A 22,999-nucleotide genomic window follows, 5' to 3' on the forward strand; every position below is an offset into this window, starting at 1 on the left:
AATATATGATGATGAATGTAAATGTCAAAATATGTCATTTTAAAGGTGAATTTCTACCACAAAATTTAAGGAACTCTTCCAGAATCCCTGTGGGTTAATGTCTTTAAAATAAATGCTTTAAAAGTTGTCATTAAGGAATTGCCGTAACGATGTTTCATCTAGCCTGACTTCGCAATATTCTGGTCTGAATGTGAGTCTGAAACTCCTCCATCGAGCAGTTGAACAGGGTCGTTGTGGTTCCCTGTTCAGATTAGCTCAAGAATAGTCCGGACTAGAGAGCTTCATGAAATGGGTTTCCATGGCTGAGCAAATGCATCACCAAGCGCAGTGCAAAGCACCGGATGCCGTGGTGTAAAGCACGCCACCACTGGACTCGTGTTCTCGAATTATGCTTGTCGAATCATGCGAATTATGCATAATTATGTCAAAGTATGCTTCTTTGTCTGGCAATCCGCTTACCAAGCTTACCAAGACATTTTGGACAATTTCATGCTCCTAACTTTGTGGGAACAGTTTTGGAATGGTTCCAGTGTGTTTATGGTAATCCAAGTTACCATTAACACACTCTTAAACGTTGTGGAAAGCATATGAGCTGAAGCTGTTATAGCTGCAAAAGGTGGGGCAACTCCATATTAAACGCTACAGATTAAGAATGAGATATCATTAAAGTTCATGTGCATGTAAAGGCAGACCAGACGTCCCAAAACTTCTGGCAATATAGTGTATATAAAGCTTATAAAGTATAAAAATGCACAGATGACTGCAAAAAATTGATTGAAGTGTACACATTACATATAAACACACAATATAGTCTCAATATAGCTGAATGATGATCTTTATTGAACAGTCACATTTTGGTATTCATAAACATGGCAACAAGAAAAACAAAAATATTTACTGAACATGTCAGTTTGAGGCACATTCACACAGCGGGAACTTGATTTGGGTGCATGAGTCGCTTGACCTTTGCATGAGTCCAAAGTTGAACTATTGTTTTCTACAGTCAGATTGGTGTAAGTTGATAAAAAAAAAAGTTATTAATGTGTGAAGTCAATACATTTTTTGTTTCATTTTCATCCCTCTTAGATAGAAGATAGAACAGACTTCCTCTGCCAAAAGACAAGAGTATTACAAATTCTTGAGCTAAGTAAATGGCAGCTGCTTATCAGTCAAACACTCACATCTCCAGCTGACACAGCACACTGAAGTCTAATCATTTCACACACTAACAAAACATGCACACACACACACACCCAAACACACATATAATCAGAACTCCCAGAAAACACAAAACACATTCACTACTGTTCAAAAGTTTGGATGTAGTAATTAATATTAAGCAATTAATACTTTTATTTAGCAAGTTTTCATTAAAATGAAAGTGATAGAAAAGAATAATAAAATAAATATTGTTCTTTTGAACATACTATTCATCAAAGAATCCTGAAAAAAATATGCATCACAAAAAACAGCTGTTTTCAACATTGATAATAATGACAAATGTTTCTTGAGCACCAAATCAGCATATTAGAATGATTTCTGAAGGATCATGTGGCACTAAAGACGGGATTAATGATACTAAAAATTCAGCTTTTCCAACACACTAATAAATCAAATTTAAAAATATTTCACATCATATAAATGTAGCCTTGGTGAGCATAAGAGACTTCTTTCAGAAACATTAAAGGGGTAGTTTACCCAAAAATTAAAATGATATCATTAATGACTCACCCTCATGTCGTTCCAAGCCCGTAAGTTCATCTTCGTAGCACAGTTAAAGATATTTTAGATTTAGTCCGAGAGCTTTCTGTACCTCCATTTAAAATGTATGTACGACATACTGTCCTTGTCCAGAAAGGAAATAAAGACATCATCAAAAAAAGTTTTGGGTGAACTAACCCTTTAAAGAATCTTTTTGACCCCAAACTTTTGAACGGTAGTGTATGCGAATATAGTGTAGAATTGTTTATAATAAAATGTTTAGTTTTGAGCAAAAGCTACATGTTGGCCACAGGTTTTAGGATACTGGCAGCTAAGAGTTTTCAGAAATGAAAATAAAATTGTGCATCGCTGTCTGTTGTGACTGGCTTCTATTTTTCTTCTAAGTAACAAGTTCAGATACAGTACAACACAAAGTCTTAAGCATGCATCTGTGATCTTTTTCACAACCAGAGGGCCTCTAATAGGACAGTGCAAACCCTCAAGAACCTGGACATAGCAATGGATTTGTTCAGGATATATTTTAGACAAATCAATTCTACTTCTTGATGTTCTATCAGGAATCAACATCCACCATTACTACTGCAACGCACATTCTCTAAAAACCAAACATAATGAAACAAGATTATCAAAATACCATGTTCAATGAGTAAGAAAGGTTAAAGGAGAACTGCGATCAGAGTAGAAAATGAAAAGACTGAGGGTAAAAGAGGTTTCAAGGCTAAGGTGGCATGTAGGTGCTTAAACGACTGGTTGGCATATAACTCCAGTTGGATAATGTAATAATAGCCTACTGTAGGTAGTATACTGTACATGCAGTAGAAGTCTGAGGCGCATGTCAAAGGTGAATAGAGGCACATAGAAATGCAAGTGGCCAAAGGGGAAATGATCTGTGTTAGATAAGAAAATCCCCTTTTAGAAAGTTTAAAGGGTGAGGTGGCATGTACTGTAGATGCGTAAAGGATCAGACTCCATGTAGTACAAGTCTGACATATGAAACAAGGGGGGTTTGACGGCCTCCGTGGAAACTGGGCAAGACATCTTTGTGTTTTTAAAAAAAGGTCACAAATGGTTTGAGGATAAACAGGGGTCTAATTATCGAGCAGAAAAAGCACCAAGAACACATATGAAAGATTCACAGTGGGGTTCAAGTTTTTGGAAAAGTAGCTTTTACTCTTTTTTAATTTTTAGTCTTGATATGCCATCTTTTTTTTTTTTTTTGCCTTGAATCTGTTTTTTGTCATACTCTGTTTTCTGTTTTTTTCTTCTTCTGCTGTACAATAATGTATTTTTGATTTATTTCTATTATTTTAGAATGCTCAGTTAATCAAGCACAGAATTGTCTAGCATAAGCTGGGTTTCTGGGAAGCCCCCAAGGGGTTTGAGCGCCACATGGGCATACATACTGCATATGGAGGATTGTGGGGGCCATTTTTCTTGGGGTTCTTCTTTATCTGGTTCTGTAACATACCATTTTGATGGGTCTGATTTGTTCAGTTGTTCAGGAGGGCTTCAGATGCACAGTTGGGTCTGTGTGTGAGTTAGCGGCCAACACTGATGTTGCAGGTCTTGCAGCTGGGGTCTTTCTTGGCGTTGATGGTTGACAAGCTCATCAACTGGTGGCCGCTGATCTGAGAGACAGTCCCTTGAGCCAACGGCACCGGCTCAGTATAAATCAGCTCCAGAATCACATCCTGCGCGTGCTGAAACACCACCTGCCCATCCTCCCCGCACACACGTGTCAGAAAGCGGTTGTTGGTCACATCCAGCTCTGGAAGGCGATCGCTGCAGTAAAGGTCTCCGCTCGAGCCACGAGGAGCCAGGACAAGGATAACGTAATGATAGGCAGTATACATGCAGTAGAAGTCCCCGAAGTAGAGGCGCGTGTCAGGGGTGAACAGAACCTCGGCAGGCACCTGGAAGCGGACGCGGCCGTACGGGGAATCCTGTGGGGGCTGACCTGTGTTAAACTCTGTGTTGCAGCTGAAGAAGACCCCTTCCAGTTTACCACTGAGAGGTGAACCATGACTACCGCTGTTATCCTTTACTGACGGCATCATTCGACTGCCAAGAACATCTCTGAGGGAAAGAGAGACAATTATCAATTTCTTGCTCACCAAGTAAAAGCAGTGAAATGTGAAATGTTAATTGGTGCTCAAGAAACATTTTTAATTATCAATGTTCTGAGGCTTAATATTTTTGTGGTAACTGTGTTTTTCATGACTTTTTTTGATGAATAAGAAAGTTCAAAAGAACAGTATTTACTTGAAATAGAAATCTTTTGTAACATTGAAAATGTCTGTCACTTTTAATCAATTTCTGACCGCAAAAATGTTAATGGTGTAAGTGAATTAAAAAATGTGGTTCACAAAAACCTGAACATAAACAATTATGAGGATATTATTGCACAAGAGGGAGCCGTTTGCTTCCTAGTGACAAGCTGAATCTCAAGAGCGAAGAAAGATTGTCATTGTCGTCATCCACAGCATTACTTCACCTCTTTCCTCTCCGTCACTCATATCCCAAATTTTTTTACTGAGGTACTTTTTCCTAAATCACCTGCAGTGCTGGAAGTATTCCTCATGCTGATTCCGGTAAAAGACAGAGAACTTGAGCATCCTGCCAGCAATGACTTCAGCCTTCTGCAACAGCTGCGTCAAATGCACAGAGGAATAATCTGGAAAAATTAAGGGAAATATTTTTGTGTCATCAATTTCCACAAGCTTTTCAATTTGATCAATGTTATCTACCTAAAAAGCTGAGCAGTAGCTAGCATAACATTTTGTTTTCTCATTTTCTATCTCTTATAGCAACATGACATCATGACTTTTGCGTAAACATATACGCCACTTCGAGTACGCCACTTTCCGCGTGTATGCGTATATGTCTACGCCATTAACGTCCGCGTCATTCCGCGTGTCCGAACACGCAGTCAAATCTCCAGTCATAAATGCCATTAACCCCAGTGACGGTTAAGTTTAGGGATGGGGTTGAGGTAAGTCATATCTTTTTTTTTACCTAGGATGGTAAGGGAACAGTCATAAATGCCATTAACCCCAGTGACGGTTAGGTTTAGGGACGGGGTTGAGGTAAGTCATATATTTATATAACGTTAAGTCAACGGCGTTCATAAACACGCTGAAAGGCGATTATGCGTCTTGATAGCACGCCAAAAATGGAAATACGAATTGGCGTGTCATACACACGCTACTTCATGAGATCAGTCTGCTTATAGTAAGTTATTTTGGTGTTAGGTTTTCATTTCATTTTTATACTTTGTCTCATTGTCAATATATCGCATTTGAATTATTTGAATTACCATTGTGTACCGTGTAAAAAAGAAAGGACACCCTTTTGAATTCTATCAGGACATACTTGTACAAGTCATTGGTCTTTAGCAGGTTTTAAAATTAATTATAACCTAAGATGAACAACAACAACACAACATATTGTCTTACACAATTATAAATCTCTCACATTGTTCTGGAGGAATTTGTTCCCACTCTTCTCCCACTCTTCTTTACTCTTTCTTTTCATCACCCCTCCATCAACGTGATGACAGTTGGTATGAGGCGTTTGTGCTGATATGCTGGTTTTCACCAAACTTGATGCTGTGCATTGTGGCCAAGCATCTTCACTTTGGTCTCATTTGTCCAAAGGACATTGTTCCAGAAGTCTTGTGGTTTGTTCAGATGCAACTTTACAATTGCATCTGTGTGAGTGATTCTGAATTCCTAAGGAAGCAATAAGGGTGTACTAAGTTTGTCACATATGGGTTCCCAAACTGTGGCCAAGTAGTTTTTGTTAAAAAAAAAAAAAATAATGATGTCATGTGTTGTTGTTCATTTGAGGTTGTATTTACCTAATTTTAAGACCTAAGGACCAGATGATTTTTTTTTATTATGTCCTGATACATAAAAACATAGAATTCAATAGGGTGTCCTTTCTTAAACTATTACATAGTTTTTTGTATAAGTGTGTGCTTGGCTGAATAACCTGCTGTACAAAACTCGACAATGTCACTCCATTCTGATACGGCATAGTCTCCGTCGGTCTGTTTGGAAGCTGTTTGCACGGCAACAGTGTATTCTGTCCGTGGACTCAGGAACCAATGGCCTCGCACTGTCATGGGCAATAGGACTGCCTTAGCAACAAGCTTTGTAGGCACATCCTAAAGACAGAGAGGAAAGAATTTAATATTTAGTAGTATTTCGTTCATTTTATATGTTTTAGTTATGATGAACAACAGCACCAATTGATGCTAAAACCCTCTCATGAATAAAGCTGAATAAAGTTAATACTCACATACTCAAACTAGGCTCTGTTGAGAAATGTTAATGAATGTAAATATTTTGTGTTGTTGTGAACTGAATCACTGAGTACCTTGTGTTTGAATTTGTTAGAGTTCTTGTTCTCCTTCTTGTTAAGGTCAATAAAGTAATGTGTGATCTTCTCTTTGGTGTGGGGATCCATATCCCAGCAGATCTTAAAGGAGTCACAGGTGATGTTACTAATCTTGATGTTGCGAGCAACAGGTAACTCCTCCATTCCTACCACTCCAGTGTCTTCAGCTTTACCTGACAGAAAGAAAGCATATTGTCTGAAATCAAATATTTATAGTGTTTCTCTATAAATACAAAAATACTGTTACGCATGGCTACCCTTCAGCCCACAAATACAATCACACACACAGTGAGAAATGTGCTGTGTTGCATTGGCATGGCTACAGTGTGGGCGCTGTCTTATCGTAGAGTCCAGAGATGCACTTAACAGGCATGTGGAATTCCAGAATGACACACACACACACACACACACACTAAACAAAGCACAGTGAAAATTAATAAAGCTTCATGACAAAGCCTCACTGTACAATAAGCACCCTCAGTTTGTTAACGATGAAACCTTTCTCTTCTAAACTGATTTCTTTACTACTGCTGACATATTCCTGTAGAAAGAAATTACTCTAAAAGGATTTTAAAGAGTATAATCATCACAAATTATCCTGTTTATTGCACAATTCATAGGCAGATGCTCTTTCATTAAATTAATTAGTGAACACTAACTTTAAAAAAGTGTATCAACTGATTTTTAAAACATTATTATTATAATAAATGTTTCTTGAGCATCAAAATCAACATATAATTATTTCTGAAGGATCACGTGACACTGAAGACTCAAGTAATGGCTGCTTAAAATTCATTTTTTTTAAATAATATTTCACAATATTGCTGCTTTTACTGTTTATTTTAATCAAATAAATACAGCCTTGGTGAGCATAAGAGATTCTTTAAAAAATATTAAGAAATTCTTACCGACCTCAAACTTTTGAATAGTAGTATTTATTTCATGCACCTCTGTTATGAAAATGACCACAGCACTCTTCTGTTTTATTTACCACAGCACAATCATATATGAAAGCCTGTTTCTGTCTTTGAGGAAAAAAATTGAAAAGGTAATTGTGAGATGAAATCTAAAATAAGTAATTCAAAGTTGTGAGAAATAGTCACATTGTAAGATATACATTTGCCATTACAAAAATAGTTCAAAATTGTGAGAAATAAAGCCAAGATTTGAAGTCACATTGTGAGATAAAAGGACATTTGTGAGATAAATTGCAATCAAAGAAAATAAAGTCATAAAAGTCAGGTTAAATAAAAGTTGCATCTCAAAGCGGTTTAGAAGAAAAAAATAAAAAATTACAGAGTGAAATCAAGCAATTAAATTAATTTTCAGAATAATAACAATATTATCACATAAAAGGAACCTTAACAAATAAGTTTAATAGAAGATGTAAAGAAGATGTAAAGAGGGAAGAGTGTTCCATAAGTTTTCCATAGAAGTCATGAGCGGATGTTTGTATAGAAATAGACGTTTTGGAAAATAAAGAAAGGGTCTTGCAAGAAGACAAATGCACAAATAAAACAGTGTAAAGTCTTGAAAATACTGGCACTCACAACATTCACCTCTGTTATATGTTCCTGCACTAACACTACTCACTCCAATCCTTGCCTCTGCCAACACAAACAGCACGTGTGTGTTCATCAGACATCTTCCCACTGCAGAATTTGCTTTCCTTCATGCTTTAAGAAACTGGTTCGATGTACCATAAGTTCAGCATAAACAGACTAACAGCATTTTTAACGCATGTTAACGTAATCTTTTTGAAGCTAGTCAAACAGTGGTTAATACTTTTATTTACATACTATTTATTTTAATACTTTTAATACTTTATTGTTTGTACCTAAAAGCAAGTATAGGACCAGCAGAATACATCTCTCTAGAGTGCCAGCTTCGAAACACACCCACAGGTCTTTCAACATGCTTTAACAAAGACTGCAGTTTCCATGGAAACAAATCAAGGCCATTAATCAATGTATTATAATTTAAAGAGGAAGATGGGCAGAAGCTTTACATACACATGATCTCCAGGTGTAAGATCTTAAACAAAAGTCAGATCGGGAAAAGAGACTGAACCGTGATGCTGGGAGAGAAATTATTGTCATAGGTTCTTGCAGTTATATAAATAAATAGACATATATCATTGAAATAGAAAGATTTTAGTTTTCTTTTAGAAAGATATCAGATCCTTGCCCCAAAAAGCTTACAGATCTTCCGTCTTAAACATTGAATTGTCTTCCGGTTCTTTCCGCAACCAGAAGAGAACCGGAAGACAATACAATGTTTAATAAAGTCGTAGTTTTTGTTATTTTTGGACCAAAATGTATTTTCGATGCTTCAAAACTTCTAACTAACCCACTGATATCACATGGACTACTTTGATGATGTCTTTGTTTCCTTTCTGGACAAGGACAGTATACCGTACATGCATTTTCAATGGAGGGACAGAAAGCGCTCGGACTAAATCAAAAATATCTTAAACTATGTTCCGAAGATGAACGAAGGTCTTACGGGCTTGGAACGGCATGAGGGTGAGTCATTAATGACATCATTTTCATTTTTGGGTGAACTAACCCTTTTAAAGGGTCTTAATAAAGGAGAATGTCATTAATTGCACCTTCATGTCGTTCTAAACCCCTAAGACACATTACATATCACATACATATACAGTAGGTTCACCTTCAGAAAACAAATGATATGTAATATAATATAACAAATGTTATTACCACTTTCAAGGCCCAGAAAGGTAGTAAGACATCATTAAAATAGTCCATGATGTGACTACAGTGGTTCAACCTTAATATTATGAAGCGACGAGAATGTTTTTTGCGCGCAAGAAACAAAACAAAAATAAGGACTTTATTCAACAATTTCTTCTCTTCCGTGTCAGACTGATGCAGTTTACGTGAGGACCATGACGGATACGTGTAGCCAATACTGAGCCGGCGTTCTGACGTACAACCTGGAAGCACTGCACTGTGTTTATAACGTGAACAGAATCTATTTGGGGTTAGAAAGCTCTTGGATTTCATCAAAAGTATTTTAATTTGTATTATGCAGATGAATGGAGGTCTTACGGGTTTGAAACAACATGAGGGTGAGTAATTAATGACAGAATTTTCATTTTTGGGTGAACTAACCATTTAATGCGAGAAAACAGCACTGCCACATGTGACTACAAAAGAGTAGTGTGTCTTTGTGAATAAAAACAAGGCTTGTATAAGCTTCAATGCAGAGTGAGATCACAGCTTCAAGCTGCAAACATCTCTGTACTATGGCAGAATGCTTATCAGTGTTTAGAGTTTGTTGAATGAACTCTGGACCCACTCCAAAATGCAAGTTGAACTGCATATTAATACACACAAACATTAATACGCAGATTTGTCAATTGCAGTACAACAAGCTCATGCTTATACATATGAAGAGTTCAGATGCAAAAGCCTCTGAGTGCCATTTGAAATTTTCTTTTAGAATGATAATTTTTATCAAGCTTGTATATTTAAGTTCAGTGATATCACTTAAATGGCAATGATAATTACCTATTAATTGTTACTTAAGTGAAATTACTGAACTTAAATATACAAGTTTGATCATCATTAAAGAAGAAAATTTCAAATGGCATTTAGAGGCTTTTGCATCTGAACTCTTCATATATAGGTCTGGGTAGATTGGATAGTAAGCAAATGATCAGGTCACATAATTGACGTGTTGGATGTAGGACAATAGGCAGGAATAAAGATCTGAGTGATCTTGACAAGGGCCAAATGGTTATGGCAAGGCAACTGGGTCAGAGTATCTCTGAAACGGCAATGCTTGTGGGTTGCTCCCAGTTAGCAGTGGTGAGAATGTACTAACAGTGTCATGAGGAGGGACAAACCTCAAACCATTGACAGGGTATTGGCCGCCCAAACTGGCCGAACATGATGAAGAGTTCAAAGTGTTGTTCTGGCCAGTTGAGTATTTTATAAGCTGGACCAGCAAGAATGACAGAACCTCCCATCTAACTAATATGAACTAGCCTAGTTAGTGATTATTAAAAATATTTAGCCTATCTACACAAAATAACTGTAAATTTAACTTGAAAGGATGATAATATTATTATATACAAAGCAAACCATTCCAACGATTCACGCAAAAGCCTGGTGGTCAACGATTAAGGATGGTGTATGGCATGCTGTTTTATTTATCTAGCAAGAGTAAAAAAAAAAATGTTGTGTGGGAAAATCTGCACAGAACATATTCTGTTTATCTCTGCCAGCAATAAAGACAACACATTTACTTTGCAATTAACTTTTGCTGAGATGAGCTGCAGAGCTCACAACGAGCGCTGAGGTTTTCTAGTTTATGAGCCCACGGCTTCTCTAGGGTGGGGAAAATGAACTCAAGCAACATATCATAATTACAGCACTTAATCATACAGATTGAATTCTTTACATTTGATTAGAGATGATTTCACAAGCAGTCTCCCTATTAATTAAGCTTGTATGTCTGTAATTCCAAATCAGTTAAAAACAAATGTATTTTGGTATTTCCTTTCCTTTTAAAGTGTTTTGTTCAGAGAGTTTAATGTTTGTTAATCCTCTCTTAATTTCATTGCATTCATCAAAGTCTAGGCCTCATTAATGCATCATGTATACTTATTTTCATTGGGCACAATGGTAAAAAAACAAAACAAAATTAAAGTTCAGTCACCTCTAACTGGGATCAAATCTACAACTGTTTCATTACAAATCCAGATCGAATTACTTACTAGATAGGCTCACTTTACTGTCTTAATCTTTATGTAATTTCTCTAAATATATTTGTTCTTGTGTTACAAGCTGCTATTAGGAATTCCCAAGGGTGTTCACGGTGTCCAAAGTCCTGCATGGAACAGGTTCAGGTTTCTAGCTAATCTGATTAAGATATTTACACCAAGCACTCAGGTGATGGGTTAGGATTGGCCAGCACTAGCAGTTTCAAAAATCATCTGAATGCATATGTCAGCTAAAATCTTCTTTTATAGCATAAGTTTTGCAAAACATTGTCTTGTAAAGATCTTAAATAAGGTTGTTTAAGATCAGATGCAGCTGAGTTTGATAAGGACATCTGTTGGCCGATGTTTAAAGGGAATCTTTTCCTTCATGTCTGAGAATCTCACTCATGTTAACCAATTATAGAGTTCAGTTAGTCCCTAAAAAGTATGCACTCCCTCGGTTTGTTGCAATTAAAATGAAACTGATGTATGTGGTAAATCAAAAGAGATAAGAGGCACTGCTTCCAGCACAGCACTCCATTCAAGCTAATTAATGCTGATTCAAATACATTCATGCAGGGAAGATAAAAACAGTGCCTCCTTCTCAAATCCTGGTGAGTCATTGTGCCCTTGGCTTAGAAAAACTCTGCATTCTTCTGAAGGCTGCCAAATGTTGTATCTGCAGGTTGTTGCCTAGTCATTCTTAAAGATGATTGACATATTTTGGAATTTTCAAACACACGCTCACAATTAAAACACTGATGATTGTAACGCGTTAAACGCTTCCTTCAGTTAAAATGGATTTACATTTATAAGCTTGTAATTCCACACAAACAAAATGAGATGGAGACATACAGGCAAGGATCAGTTGTTGAAAGACAAATACTGTACTGCCTTTACATCAAGCATATAGCCTACCTTTGAAAGCCACAGCCTGTTAGCATACATAATGTGTCTTGTTCAGTGTGTGTGTGTGCAAGTACATAACTTAACCCTCAGCCATTAAGTCTAAAACCATTAAGTTCATGTATTATTTGGGTATGAAGTATGTACAAGACCGAAAAAACACAGTTAAAAAAACCCTCACGCCCTGCAACATCAGCATTTTAAAACGTTAGGCAAGGATTAGTTGTTGAAAGACAAATACTGTACTGCCTTTACATTAAGCATATGCTAGCCTACCTTTGAAAGCCACAGCCTGTCAGCATACGTAATGTGTCTTGTTCAGTGTGTTATATATCATATATATGATTTTTATTATTTTCTCTACATGTGTTTACAATACCCGTTTCTTGGTTTCAGCTTGACTGGCTGATAGTAAAACGAGATTAAAAGTGAAAAGGTAGCTGACCGTAAGAGGGTAGTGTCCATGGTGCTGAAATGAAACCCTCTCACAGACAGCAGAGATTTCACTCTGAGATACCACAGCCAGCACACACAAAGCCAGCCTGCCTCACTATTCCGCTTTTCATGGATGAAACAGGATTTTCTACATCAATGTATAATCCAGTATTACTATAGTGATTTAAACGCTCATTACATGACACACAAACACATACACACACAAAACACGTCCCTTTAAAAATATGTGTTACCGGGGGAAACCGGCGGAGATAAAACTGTCGAGTTAACGGTCACTCGCAGTGTGTTGCAGCGGTTTCTTACCGTCTCTTTCGCACAGCTGGAGCGACTCCAGGCTCACGTTCTTAATCATTCCCTCACGCGGGCTGAGCGGGCTCGCGACCCCGTGTGCCAAACTCGCCGCCTCCATGTCTGTAGAGGCTTGTGGATCTCTGTGGAAATATTCTATATCTTTGGCTCGAAAACCAAACAGAGTGAGTCTAGTGCTCTATCGCCTTGATCCCTCTCTTTCTCTCGTTTCTTTTCTCTGGTGTTGAGGTGGAAAACGCGTCAGCGGGTCGTCAATACTGGACATAGATGCAAGGACAGAAGCATATGCTATTTCCTTCTAGTGACTCGATAAAATGAACTTAGTTCTCATCATCTCGAGAAATAGAATGTATCTTTCGATCTGACGAAAGCCACAAGTGTTTTCGGAAAACTGGAATATTGTGTGGAGCAACGGATAGGCTATACGCGAATGAACTGAGTGACGGCGCATTCAATGAAGGGTTATGTAACGAAATGATATTCTACACTAGCCTACCGTTATTTCACAATCTCAGCACACTCTATACCCGCTACACATTTGCTCCCACCTCTGAGCGAAAAGACTCCTTATTCCTCCATCCATCCATCTCACTGACGTCACTCCAAGCGCTCGAGCTCATGTCCTTATTTGGTACCGAATCGGCCCCTGCATGAACAGGGTGGGGATATCGATTCATGCCAGTGACTCGAATCTTTTGAAAACGCACCGAGTCATTCAAAATTGAAACTAGCTTCACTCTATACAGATTATTCACACATTGATTCAACAAAATTAATCAGAGCATTAATGTTAAATGCGTTGCCTATTATAGTCCTGCAGCAGGCAAGAAATTAAAGCCGTGATTAGTCTTTTGCATGGAATCAGATTTAGATACATATAACCTAATAAATTATGAAGTTTTTCCTCCAAACTTTAGCAAATGGAATAGCACATCTCTTGTTGGACATTCAAGCAAGTGCAGTAGGCTTGCATAAAGCAAATGGCGCCATCTGCTGTGTACATTACAAATCAAAATATCTTGACCAAAAAGATGTCAATTAACAGGATTACATAAATGCACACTCACGTTTGCTACCATTGGTTTGTGTTAAGTTAGGAGGCTGTATGTTGTTTCAATTCTTCAATTCTACACTAAAAATAGACACCAACACAATATAGCAGAGCTGTTTTCCCCTTTCATGCATCAGTTCTTCTTTCTGTCTAGCTCAGGGTGGTTGGTGTCCCATGACATTAAATTAGCTAGTTTTAAAATAAAGCCTTGAGGTTCAAAGCTTTGTTGCTTGTTAATTACGCACCGTTTACGCACCGTTCACAATCCCTGTTCCCTCTCTTATTCACAAATGGTTCCAGCAGCATTTATACAGGCAGATGTACATTAATATGCAAACAGCATTAAAAACACACATAATTACCCATCCCTTTGCTCATACTTTCAAAAGAGCTAATGTCATCAACCCTCTCAACTTAGCCAGTTACTGTCATTTAATTTGCATTCAACAGACAATAGCTACACATTTCTCTTCCTCTTTCACACACTCCCTCTCTTTCATGTGATTGATTGCATACCTAAATCAATGAACTAATAAAAAATTATAACAAAAATAAAAAGCAAACTTGATTTGGCTTGCAAACATTTTTATTTTCTAGAACAAAACCATAAAGAACATTTCAAAAAATATATTTTTTTGTTCTTTCACTTTTGTTTTAAATCCTTTTCCCCCTGTTACTTCCAGAGAGGAAAAACTCTGGCAACACTTTAGGAGACACTGATTTGGATTTATAGAACATTCGTATAAGGCACAAACATGAACATGGTTCCCTTTGTCAAAGACTTAAACAAAACAAAATAAAAACAGTACTCCTATTATGCTCCACTCCAGGAGGAAGGTAGCACAACCAAATAAACAGAACAACACAGTTGTTCTCCCAGAAAAAATAAAAATAATATATAAAAAAAATGTATGACACTGTTAAAACAGTGAAGTTGTTTCAGATGACAAGCGGAAAATAACTGAATGAACACATGATTTGTCAGATGCAAAAAATAAAAACAAATCACTAACCCTGCTCAGTAACCATATACACTGGTTCCACTACGGTATACATTTAATCTCTACAAGTCATATGCAGACATATTTTGCATATAAATCTCATGAGACTTTCACTTTGGATCTAGAATCAAGCAATTAATAATATAACAAGACAAGTACCACAAGTGGTTTGTGCAATATTTTAGAGACTGTCATTATTTTCCTGTCATAAAACAAAAATTAAAGCATATAAAACAGATTAGCATGGTTTCTAATAAAGTATTTCACAACAGATGATGATTTCAAAAAGCTCTTCCTACGCGTTATACATTCATCTTTGCAGGCTGTACCGTAAATGCACTACAGACCTCATATAAATTTAAACAAAGAGAAAAAAAAAATTGGGTAACACTGATTTACTGTGAATACTTCTATTGATATATACAATCTGGCTGAAAATAAACAAAACAAAAACTTTGACAAAATGAAAAAAATATTTAGTAAGTAACCCAGTAACCCTTGAGTTTTATTTATGGCTTTGAGCTAAAGGACAAGCCCACACACACGCAGGCGCACACACACAACCCTGACAAAACACCTGCCAGATAGACATATGTTTTGCACATACAAAGAAAACTAATTCCATTATACATGCAAACAACTTCACAAGTACCGAATGCAGCTTAAATTTGATGTTTGTGCAACAAGTACATGCAAATAATGATATTCCAAAACATTTTACGGCATTCTGCTCTTCGACAGAAAACCAGAGACTTCATTTACACCAAAATGATGACTGACATCTGTTTGAGATGACTATGAGGCGTTCTGATTAATCAGACAAAACAACAAACAGTCAAAATAAAAAAAAGTTAACTGATAATGCCTTTTAAAAAGATTAACATAAAATATGAAAACTATAAAATAAAATGTATTAAAATACAACAATACCACAATAACCAATGTATAATTAAACACTGAACATGAATACAACAGTCTGGTAAATAACATAAGCATCAGCTGGTTGTGATGATCTTTGTGTGTGATCTGGAATTACCTGCTAAATAAGTGCACATGTTTGGCTTTGGCACTGGACAGTCTGACGTTACCAGCAAAAACAGCAGAGTTTACAGATTAAAGTGCTAGACACCAATACCGAAGCGCTCTTGCTGACAGTATGGTTAGTTTTAAACTCTGTGCTCTCCCTGTTCTCCCAGAGTAAATGCAAGACCATATTAGTGGAACATTCTCTTAACAATATTGAATAAATTCCCTTCATATATTTTTAGGCACAACCTTATTGGCATCCCAACACATTTGTTTTTAGATCTGCAAGAATCTGCATCACTTTTTGGCTTTCTATATCAACCAGAGTCCAGTATGAAGTGGTTTGTGGTCCAGAATCCTGCAGGTAAGACATCACCAGCGACCACTGACACTCGCCATGTCTGAGTGGTACTGGCGCGACAGGCGACCGCTGGCCCCGCCTTCTAAGAAAGACGAACGAATGTTGGGCATGTCAAAAAGCTTCCTCCTGCTCTTATTCAGATCTGAGGAGACATTCAAATATGATCAGTAATCCATCAAGTAAACACAAACAAAACACATTAGGTAGCTACACTAGGACAGACACTAACACACATTACACCAAGAAGTAAATGATTGACTTTCTGTTTAAGGGGACCTACGATAATATAGGTAATATACGTAAGTCCCAGAATGTGAAGTTTCAGCTCAAAATATCCCACAGATCGTTTATTACATCATGTCATCATTTTTGAATGCATTAAAGTGAAAGCAGTGTAATACAGTACCTACAGTTATATGCTGTTAATGTGAATCAAACAACGAACGAAAATCCCTCACTGCTATTTTTAATTAGCTTTAGTAGCTTTAATGAGAATACATTTACTTGAATGCTGCTGTTAAATCTTCTGGCGAGGAGATAAACAAACTGTGTACAGCTCACTTAGGGTGGGGTCTATGCTAATAGGGCGGAGTCTGTCAGGGCGGGGCCTAAGCATTAGTGATGTCAAAAAAGCTACAATTCTGAGACACTTCTTGGGGATTAAAACAAGAGTGGGTGGATTTTCACCATTATAGGGTAATTGTGTATGCAAAAGTGGATTTCGCATAATGATTATGAACCTAGGTCCCGTTTAAAGGTTTATTTATTACTTTAAAATGCTGTCTAGGGAGGTAGCTAACTATGTTTGGAGCAAAGATACTAAATAGTGTTCCAATTTCATATAAATCTATGATGTACATACATACATACAAGTACAACACAAATCATATATGCATACATACATACACACACACACACACACACACATATATATATATATATATATATATATATAAAATCTCAGAAAAAAAGAGAAAAAGATCCTTTTTTCAGGATACTGTATTTTAAAGATAATTTTGTATAATCCAAATAATGCTATAGTTCTGCTACAGGGAGGCATGAAGACAGCAGATAAACTGTCCGTAAGAAAAAAAAACCCTTTTAATCAGGTTATTGTGGTAAACAAGTCTGTTGTGTCATCCTATTCTTTCCACAACCTTTGATACTTGCAAAGGCATTTTTACCGACTCAGTTCATGACTCGCGCGCACTATGAGAGAGGCTTCATGTGTGCGCGTCTCTCAGACAGTTTATTTTTATTCATTTATTTTGGTTTATCATTTTTCCCCCTTTTGATCTGTAGCTTAGACACAAACACTAAGCTGACTGACCTGAGATCGCCAGTATCATTTTCCTGCGAGCACCAAATGTTGTGATTCCCAGTTCCTTCAGATCGGGATCCGTTAATGTAACAAATGTTTGCAGATCAATCTATCAGACAACAACACAGAGACATACACTTATAAAAGTGCATTTACAAAATGTAGAGTCTATATCCACTAATCCACATTTGTTCATTATTTTTGCATGCAAAGAGAACTTTTATTTCCAATTAGATTAATAAAGATAAATAATCAAGGCAACTTTTCTACACGGTTTCACTAAATAAACACAAAGAATAATTTACATTTAAATATATGTTTTTGACTAAAACATTTTAATATAGTTTGAGTAATGATGCAAACACAAATTATAATTTTTTTGCATTGCAAACATTGGTATTTTTGCTTTTGTACATGCAAATCTAAAATAACCTCCTGCTGTTGGAAGATGTCTGTATATTTTCCGAGACCGAGTTTGCTGAAGAGCTCTGGGAGATCTGTTCCTTTGAGAGAGCAGCCATTACTGCCAGACATAGAGATACTGTCCATATAATTACTGCTGCTGAGATACTGCTCACCTACTGACCCAAACACACAGATAAAGAGAAAGACAGAACAAGTGAGTAGGCAGTAAAGTTTAGAAGAAAGCTTAATGAGTACAAAATCTTTAGTCTTACAAGATTTGTTCTTCATTCTCTTTGGGCTGCTGATAGCAGGGGAAAATTCAGAATTTCCTGACAGTCCGTTCCCACTGACGTTAACATTCCCATTCAAATCCCCCCAATTATCGGATTTGGTGTCATTCCCCAAACCCTCCTGGCTCCCAGACATTGACACAGAGAGATGCGGGTCCTGGAAAATACACAAAAAAAGCAACTTTGAAATTAAATATTTATTTAAATAAATTTTGAAGAGATCTTTCATTTATTCACTTCATTTAAGCTGAACTGAATTGCGGCTGCACGTGACTGTGCACCGGTGAGTTTGTACCTCATACGTTGTGCTCATGCTGGGTTTATATGGCACATGGTGTGCCCTGCGTAGCTCTTTCAGGCCCTCAGCTGGCATTGATTTAGAGAAGCCCAATCCACTCCAGGTATCTGTGGGTGTTCGAATCTCTGTCACAACAGGCTTCTTCAGCATGGCTATACAAAACAACACAACTGTTTATCAACAACCTAACCAGTGATCTGATATTCAGATATTATTTGTGTACATTTTCACATTAAGATGTTAAATTAAAGGGACAATGTGTAGGAATTTCTCCCCTCTAGCGGTGAAAATGTATTTTGCATTCAAACGAACTGTGCTCTCCAGCGCCTCGCTTTTTCAAATGCGTGTTGCATCTACGGTAGCCATTATGTCCCAAAAAACTATGACAGGATGTCTTCTAATAGCACTTCGTCGAGTGTTCCTTCGGGTGAGCAGGTTTGTTATTTCAAACAAACAGCAACTTGACACAACGAACAAACGAAAACATGTGAAAAACATGAATTATTGTAATAAGGAGTTATGCCTTCTTTATTCGATATATTTTCTGAAGTACGTGCATTGTTAGATATCATCATCAATTTTTAACTATATATGTTCATCTGTCGTCTATAAAATAAAGTACACAACCATGCAATGAAAAAAGCTTGTAATTAAGACTGTAACATTGACTTACCCGTCAAGAAAAAGCAGGCAACTTCAGCGTCTCCTTTGAACTCTTTCTCCTGCATTAGCTATATCCACCTGGAAAAAGCTATCCCGACATTAACTCGTGTTTTTTGTAATCTCCGGTCACGTTTCCTTTTACGGTCTATTTTGGAGACGAGGATTTGCAATCAGCCTTTTAAATTTGCTGGGGCAGTGAAGCGCCTCTCACTGCTCTGCTCCTCCACTTCTGCTGCTTTCAGTTACGTCACGCTGGCTCTGAACGAAAACGCGTTGGCCTACTATTTTTTGTCCCTGTCTGCTATTATAGATTTTCAAGATGGCGGAACTACATGGAAGCCTCCGTGGACCTACCCATCTCATGTTTTTAAAGATAATAAATTCTTCGTTTACGAGGATAAGTCAGATAATTGGCAGAGGTATTTGTACACCATTGAGGATATATTTATGAATAAAAATATTGATTTTAAATAAATTACATTAAAAACTACACATTGTCCCTTTAAGAGATCAAGTCTTTGTTCACCTTTAGTGGCCAGTAGCTTCTTTTTCTCATAGTCATAAGCCTGAAAAACATTCAAACACAAGGAACGTGAAAATATTTTACATTTTTGAACACTTTTATATGAGTGTAGTGTATGTGTGTGTCTGTGTGTATAAACCTGCATATGTGGTCCTAGTCGCCTTTCTGCAGCTCTCTCACTTCCTGGTGCCCTTTTATCAGCCACTGGATTCTCACAATCAGAATCGGCCAACACACACTCAACACTGCACATGCAAGCAAAATTTAAGCTGTACAACAGAGCTGCAGTGTAACCTTGTTCGATAAACTTTTTATATAAACAGAAATGTCATGACAATGCAAGGTCATTTTATGACTGAACATACTGGAGAAGTGAGTTCTTGGTTCTCTGCAGAAGTTCCATCGTATGCCGTTTCCCTGACGACACCGAGGCCAGCATCTGCTTCAGATCACTCCCATTGGCTGAGTGAGACGGACTTCTTGGCATGCCCACTTCGACAAAAGTATCTGAGCCTACACATATTATGTGACGAATATTATGTCTATGAATATTATAATGAATCAATACTGTACACAGTGAACCAAGGGTCCAAATAATGCTATGACAGATAGATAGAGACACATAGATAGACAGACATATAGATAGATACACGTAGACAGACACATAGATAGGCAGACAGACAGACAGATCGATAGATCGTGTTCTAATCCGTACCTTCATCTGTAGATTTATTGGAAATGGATTCTGATTGAGTGTGTCCAATGACTTCCTGGGCTGTGTCACAATGGGTAGGGTTCAGTGCTACAGAGGAGATTCGGCTATACACAGAATTTGCGAGCTGCAACAAAGCATCCAGCAAAAACATACACAGGAACCTTAGTGAGTTTAAAAACAAAACAGATGCACACATAGTAACTCTAATTAAGAGAAGTTCCTTACATGTCCATTGAGATGTTCTGCATTGGGTGGTTTGTGTATTGGTGTGAGTCCAGGTGGAGGGGACGGTGTGTGAGCGTGTGCTTGACTCTGGACCCCAGAGAGCAGAAGACCACTGAGAGTCGTCTGAGACACTGACTGCAACATAAGGTCTGTGGAAAACCCTGAGCAAGAGACAGTGAGGGAGGGTTATATAATAATCATAAATAATCTATGAGGTTTACAAGAGTCTGCACTCACCTGATGTGTTAGTTGTTGAACTAAGCGCACTGGCCCATAGTGAAGCAGTGTGACCCGGAGCATGTGAATATGTGTGAGCAGATGTGTGTGGGTGGGTGTGAGCAGATGTATGAATGTGTTGCGTGTTGTTCACTGCTCCTTTCTGAATGTTCAACACAGATCCGTGTCCATTAAGAACACAGTTTGGGTTTGGGGAACCATTAGAAATGGGACTGACAGACCTTAAAATACCAGCTGAAGAAATAGAGACAAAAGAAAGAGTGAAAAGTTGATATCAAAAGTACTGGCAATCAGAATTTTTAGTGCATACATTGTATACATTTACATTATTATTCATTTATTTATTTAGCTTCAAAGCAACGTTCAACTGAGGGACAGCACAAGAAATTTCAGGAGACAACAATCGATCATTAGCATACTAGTAGGACCTGCCTGAAAAAAAGCTTTTACCATGACTAAAGAATCTAAATTCACAACACTTTGTCATCCGATTTTATTACTGATTTTATAAACAATCCTCAAACATTAGCATGTTGCTAAGCTAATAATTTGATAAAAACACAGAAAAATGTTGGGTGAAATAGTACATTTTAAATTATAAAACAAACAAATAAATGTATTCTGTATTTATAATTAATAAAATTAATTATATTATTATTTGGCTTGTTAAATAATCTTTGACTATTTTTGTTGTAATATATATTCTGACATTGTCTTATCCATAAATTACACATGTGATGCTGCCTTGATTTGGTCAAAAAGAGATAAATTACAAGGCAACATAGTTTAACCTACCATGTTATAAAAGTTATCAAGGTAGGACAGCTTGCTAGGTTTTGAAACAAAGCTATTGTTACCAGCATGATTGTTAACTTAATTACTATTATCATACTGATCCTAAATGTAACTTCCTCTAAACATGCACAACTAAGTCTGCGTCTTGAGAACAACAGAGGGGACTGTTTTAAGTCACAAATAGTGTGTGAGTGAATGTGGACCACAAGCAAACACACACACACACACACACACACACACACACACATACACATACACACAGCTGTAGCTAAATATGGAGCTGTCTGGCAGCGTAAGTTGTAATCTGCAAACACAGACAGTAGTAATTATAGTGACTGCAAAGCTAAAGCAGGAATGTTGTATTAATACAAAAAGGCCTTGCTTAGAATACACTTTCAAGAAATTACTTTTAGATCATAAATGTACCTTACACTGTGGTTAAGTCATATATATATATATTTATATTATACACACACACAAACTACATTACCCAGAGTTCTCAGCCTCAGTTCAGCTGAAGCTAACGTGTCCAGTCCAATGTAGCCAATCAGGGGAGGGGAGGCAGGAGCATGTCCGTTAACAGTGACATGGTTGAAAGAAGAGGGCGCACTGCTGGACTCCAGCCCCAACAGGATCTTGCGCACCTCATACATACTCCCAGCATTTCTTTCCACGCTCTTCACTATCACAGACTGTGAAAAAAAAAAAAGTATAGTCAGTGACAGAGTCTAAATGTGCCACAGATACACAAAAGAGCTGGGCTTTTGTTACCTTGCCTGGTTGTTTCGGTTTCGGTTTAATACTGATGAAGACGTCTAGCTGCTCCATAAGTGTAGTGACGACCTGAGATGCCACCTCCATCTCCTCCTTAATGTCAAACAGCAGCACCAACGGCAGACAACCCTAAAATATACATGGATTCAAACACCCATACAAATCAATTCTGAAAAATCACAACCTTTTACCTTATTAACTGATTCAGCCTAATTATATAATAAATGTACTGGGTTAAACTCAACCCACATTTAAAAAAAAAAATATATATATATATATATATATATATTATATATATATATATATATATATATATATATATATTTAATTATTATAATTAATATAATATAATGTATTTATTTCTAATTATAATTATTATTTTACCACATATTTTTTTCAATAGTTGTTCTAAAAAATTTAAGGTTATGAGGCACGTACAATAGAAGTGAATATAAAAAGTGGATATAATTTTACACAGAAATGATTAGTCAGTGATTTTATCACAGAAAAATCATGTTAATATTTATATTGTTCACATTTTGTGGCTGTACTATTAAAAGGAGTATTGGTATTGGTAAAATGGTATTCGGACGAGCCCTATCACAGATTTTATCATTTGAAATGGCAGCGTGGCTAATTCTGAAAAAAGAAAAAACAAGATCAGAGAGGAAAAAAATCTGGCAAAAGTTTTCAAATCCCTCTGGTCGGGCAAGTTGCTAAAGCCTCGAAGTCTTCATCCAGCCCGGCATGAGTCTCATCATCTGTCAGTACTTACAGACTCTCATCGAAAC

The 22,999-nt window shown here is 37.0% G+C and overlaps 2 protein-coding genes across 8 annotated transcripts in view; both read right to left on the reverse strand.

Annotated features, from left to right (window-relative positions):
* Nucleotides 1–817: 817 nt before the first annotated feature.
* Nucleotides 818–13,162, reverse strand: phyhipla (phytanoyl-CoA 2-hydroxylase interacting protein-like a). Its single transcript, XM_039670275.2, has 5 exons — nt 12,518–13,162; nt 6,103–6,296; nt 5,716–5,890; nt 4,279–4,396; nt 818–3,798 (listed from the first exon to the last, which is right to left on the reverse strand). Exons 1-5 carry the CDS (start codon nt 12,621–12,623, stop codon nt 3,261–3,263), a joined length of 1,131 nt encoding a protein of 376 aa, XP_039526209.1. The 5' UTR covers nt 12,624–13,162; the 3' UTR covers nt 818–3,260.
* A 980-nt stretch (nt 13,163–14,142) lies between these two features.
* Nucleotides 14,143–22,999, reverse strand: part of bicc1a (BicC family RNA binding protein 1a) — a 30,566-nt gene continuing 21,709 nt past the window's right edge. For 2 of the 7 annotated variants that reach the window (XM_089120309.1, XM_039670241.2), the window contains 13 exons: nt 22,206–22,337; nt 21,925–22,126; nt 20,640–20,873; nt 20,403–20,563; nt 20,178–20,301; nt 19,828–19,975; nt 19,602–19,707; nt 19,466–19,505; nt 18,274–18,428; nt 17,961–18,135; nt 17,716–17,864; nt 17,293–17,392; nt 14,143–16,104 (listed from right to left, as the gene is read on the reverse strand). In XM_089120309.1, the coding sequence (XP_088976435.1) occupies nt 15,974–16,104; nt 17,293–17,392; nt 17,716–17,864; nt 17,961–18,135; nt 18,274–18,428; nt 19,466–19,505; nt 19,602–19,707; nt 19,828–19,975; nt 20,178–20,301; nt 20,403–20,563; nt 20,640–20,873; nt 21,925–22,126; nt 22,206–22,337 (1,857 nt within the window). In that variant the 3' untranslated portion in view covers nt 14,143–15,973. Of the gene's footprint in view, nt 16,105–17,292; nt 17,393–17,715; nt 17,865–17,960; nt 18,136–18,273; nt 18,429–19,465; nt 19,708–19,827; nt 19,976–20,177; nt 20,302–20,402; nt 20,564–20,639; nt 20,874–21,924; nt 22,127–22,205; nt 22,338–22,999 lie in introns of all 7 variants that reach the window. The other 5 variants (XM_039670262.2, XM_039670255.2, XM_039670246.2 and 2 more) reach the window with 5 other exon arrangements.

The sequence above is a fragment of the Pimephales promelas genome, chromosome 15 (genome assembly GCF_988280905.1).
Source record: "Pimephales promelas chromosome 15, fPimPro1.hap1.1, whole genome shotgun sequence".
Classification (NCBI taxonomy): Eukaryota; Metazoa; Chordata; class Actinopteri; order Cypriniformes; family Leuciscidae; genus Pimephales; species Pimephales promelas.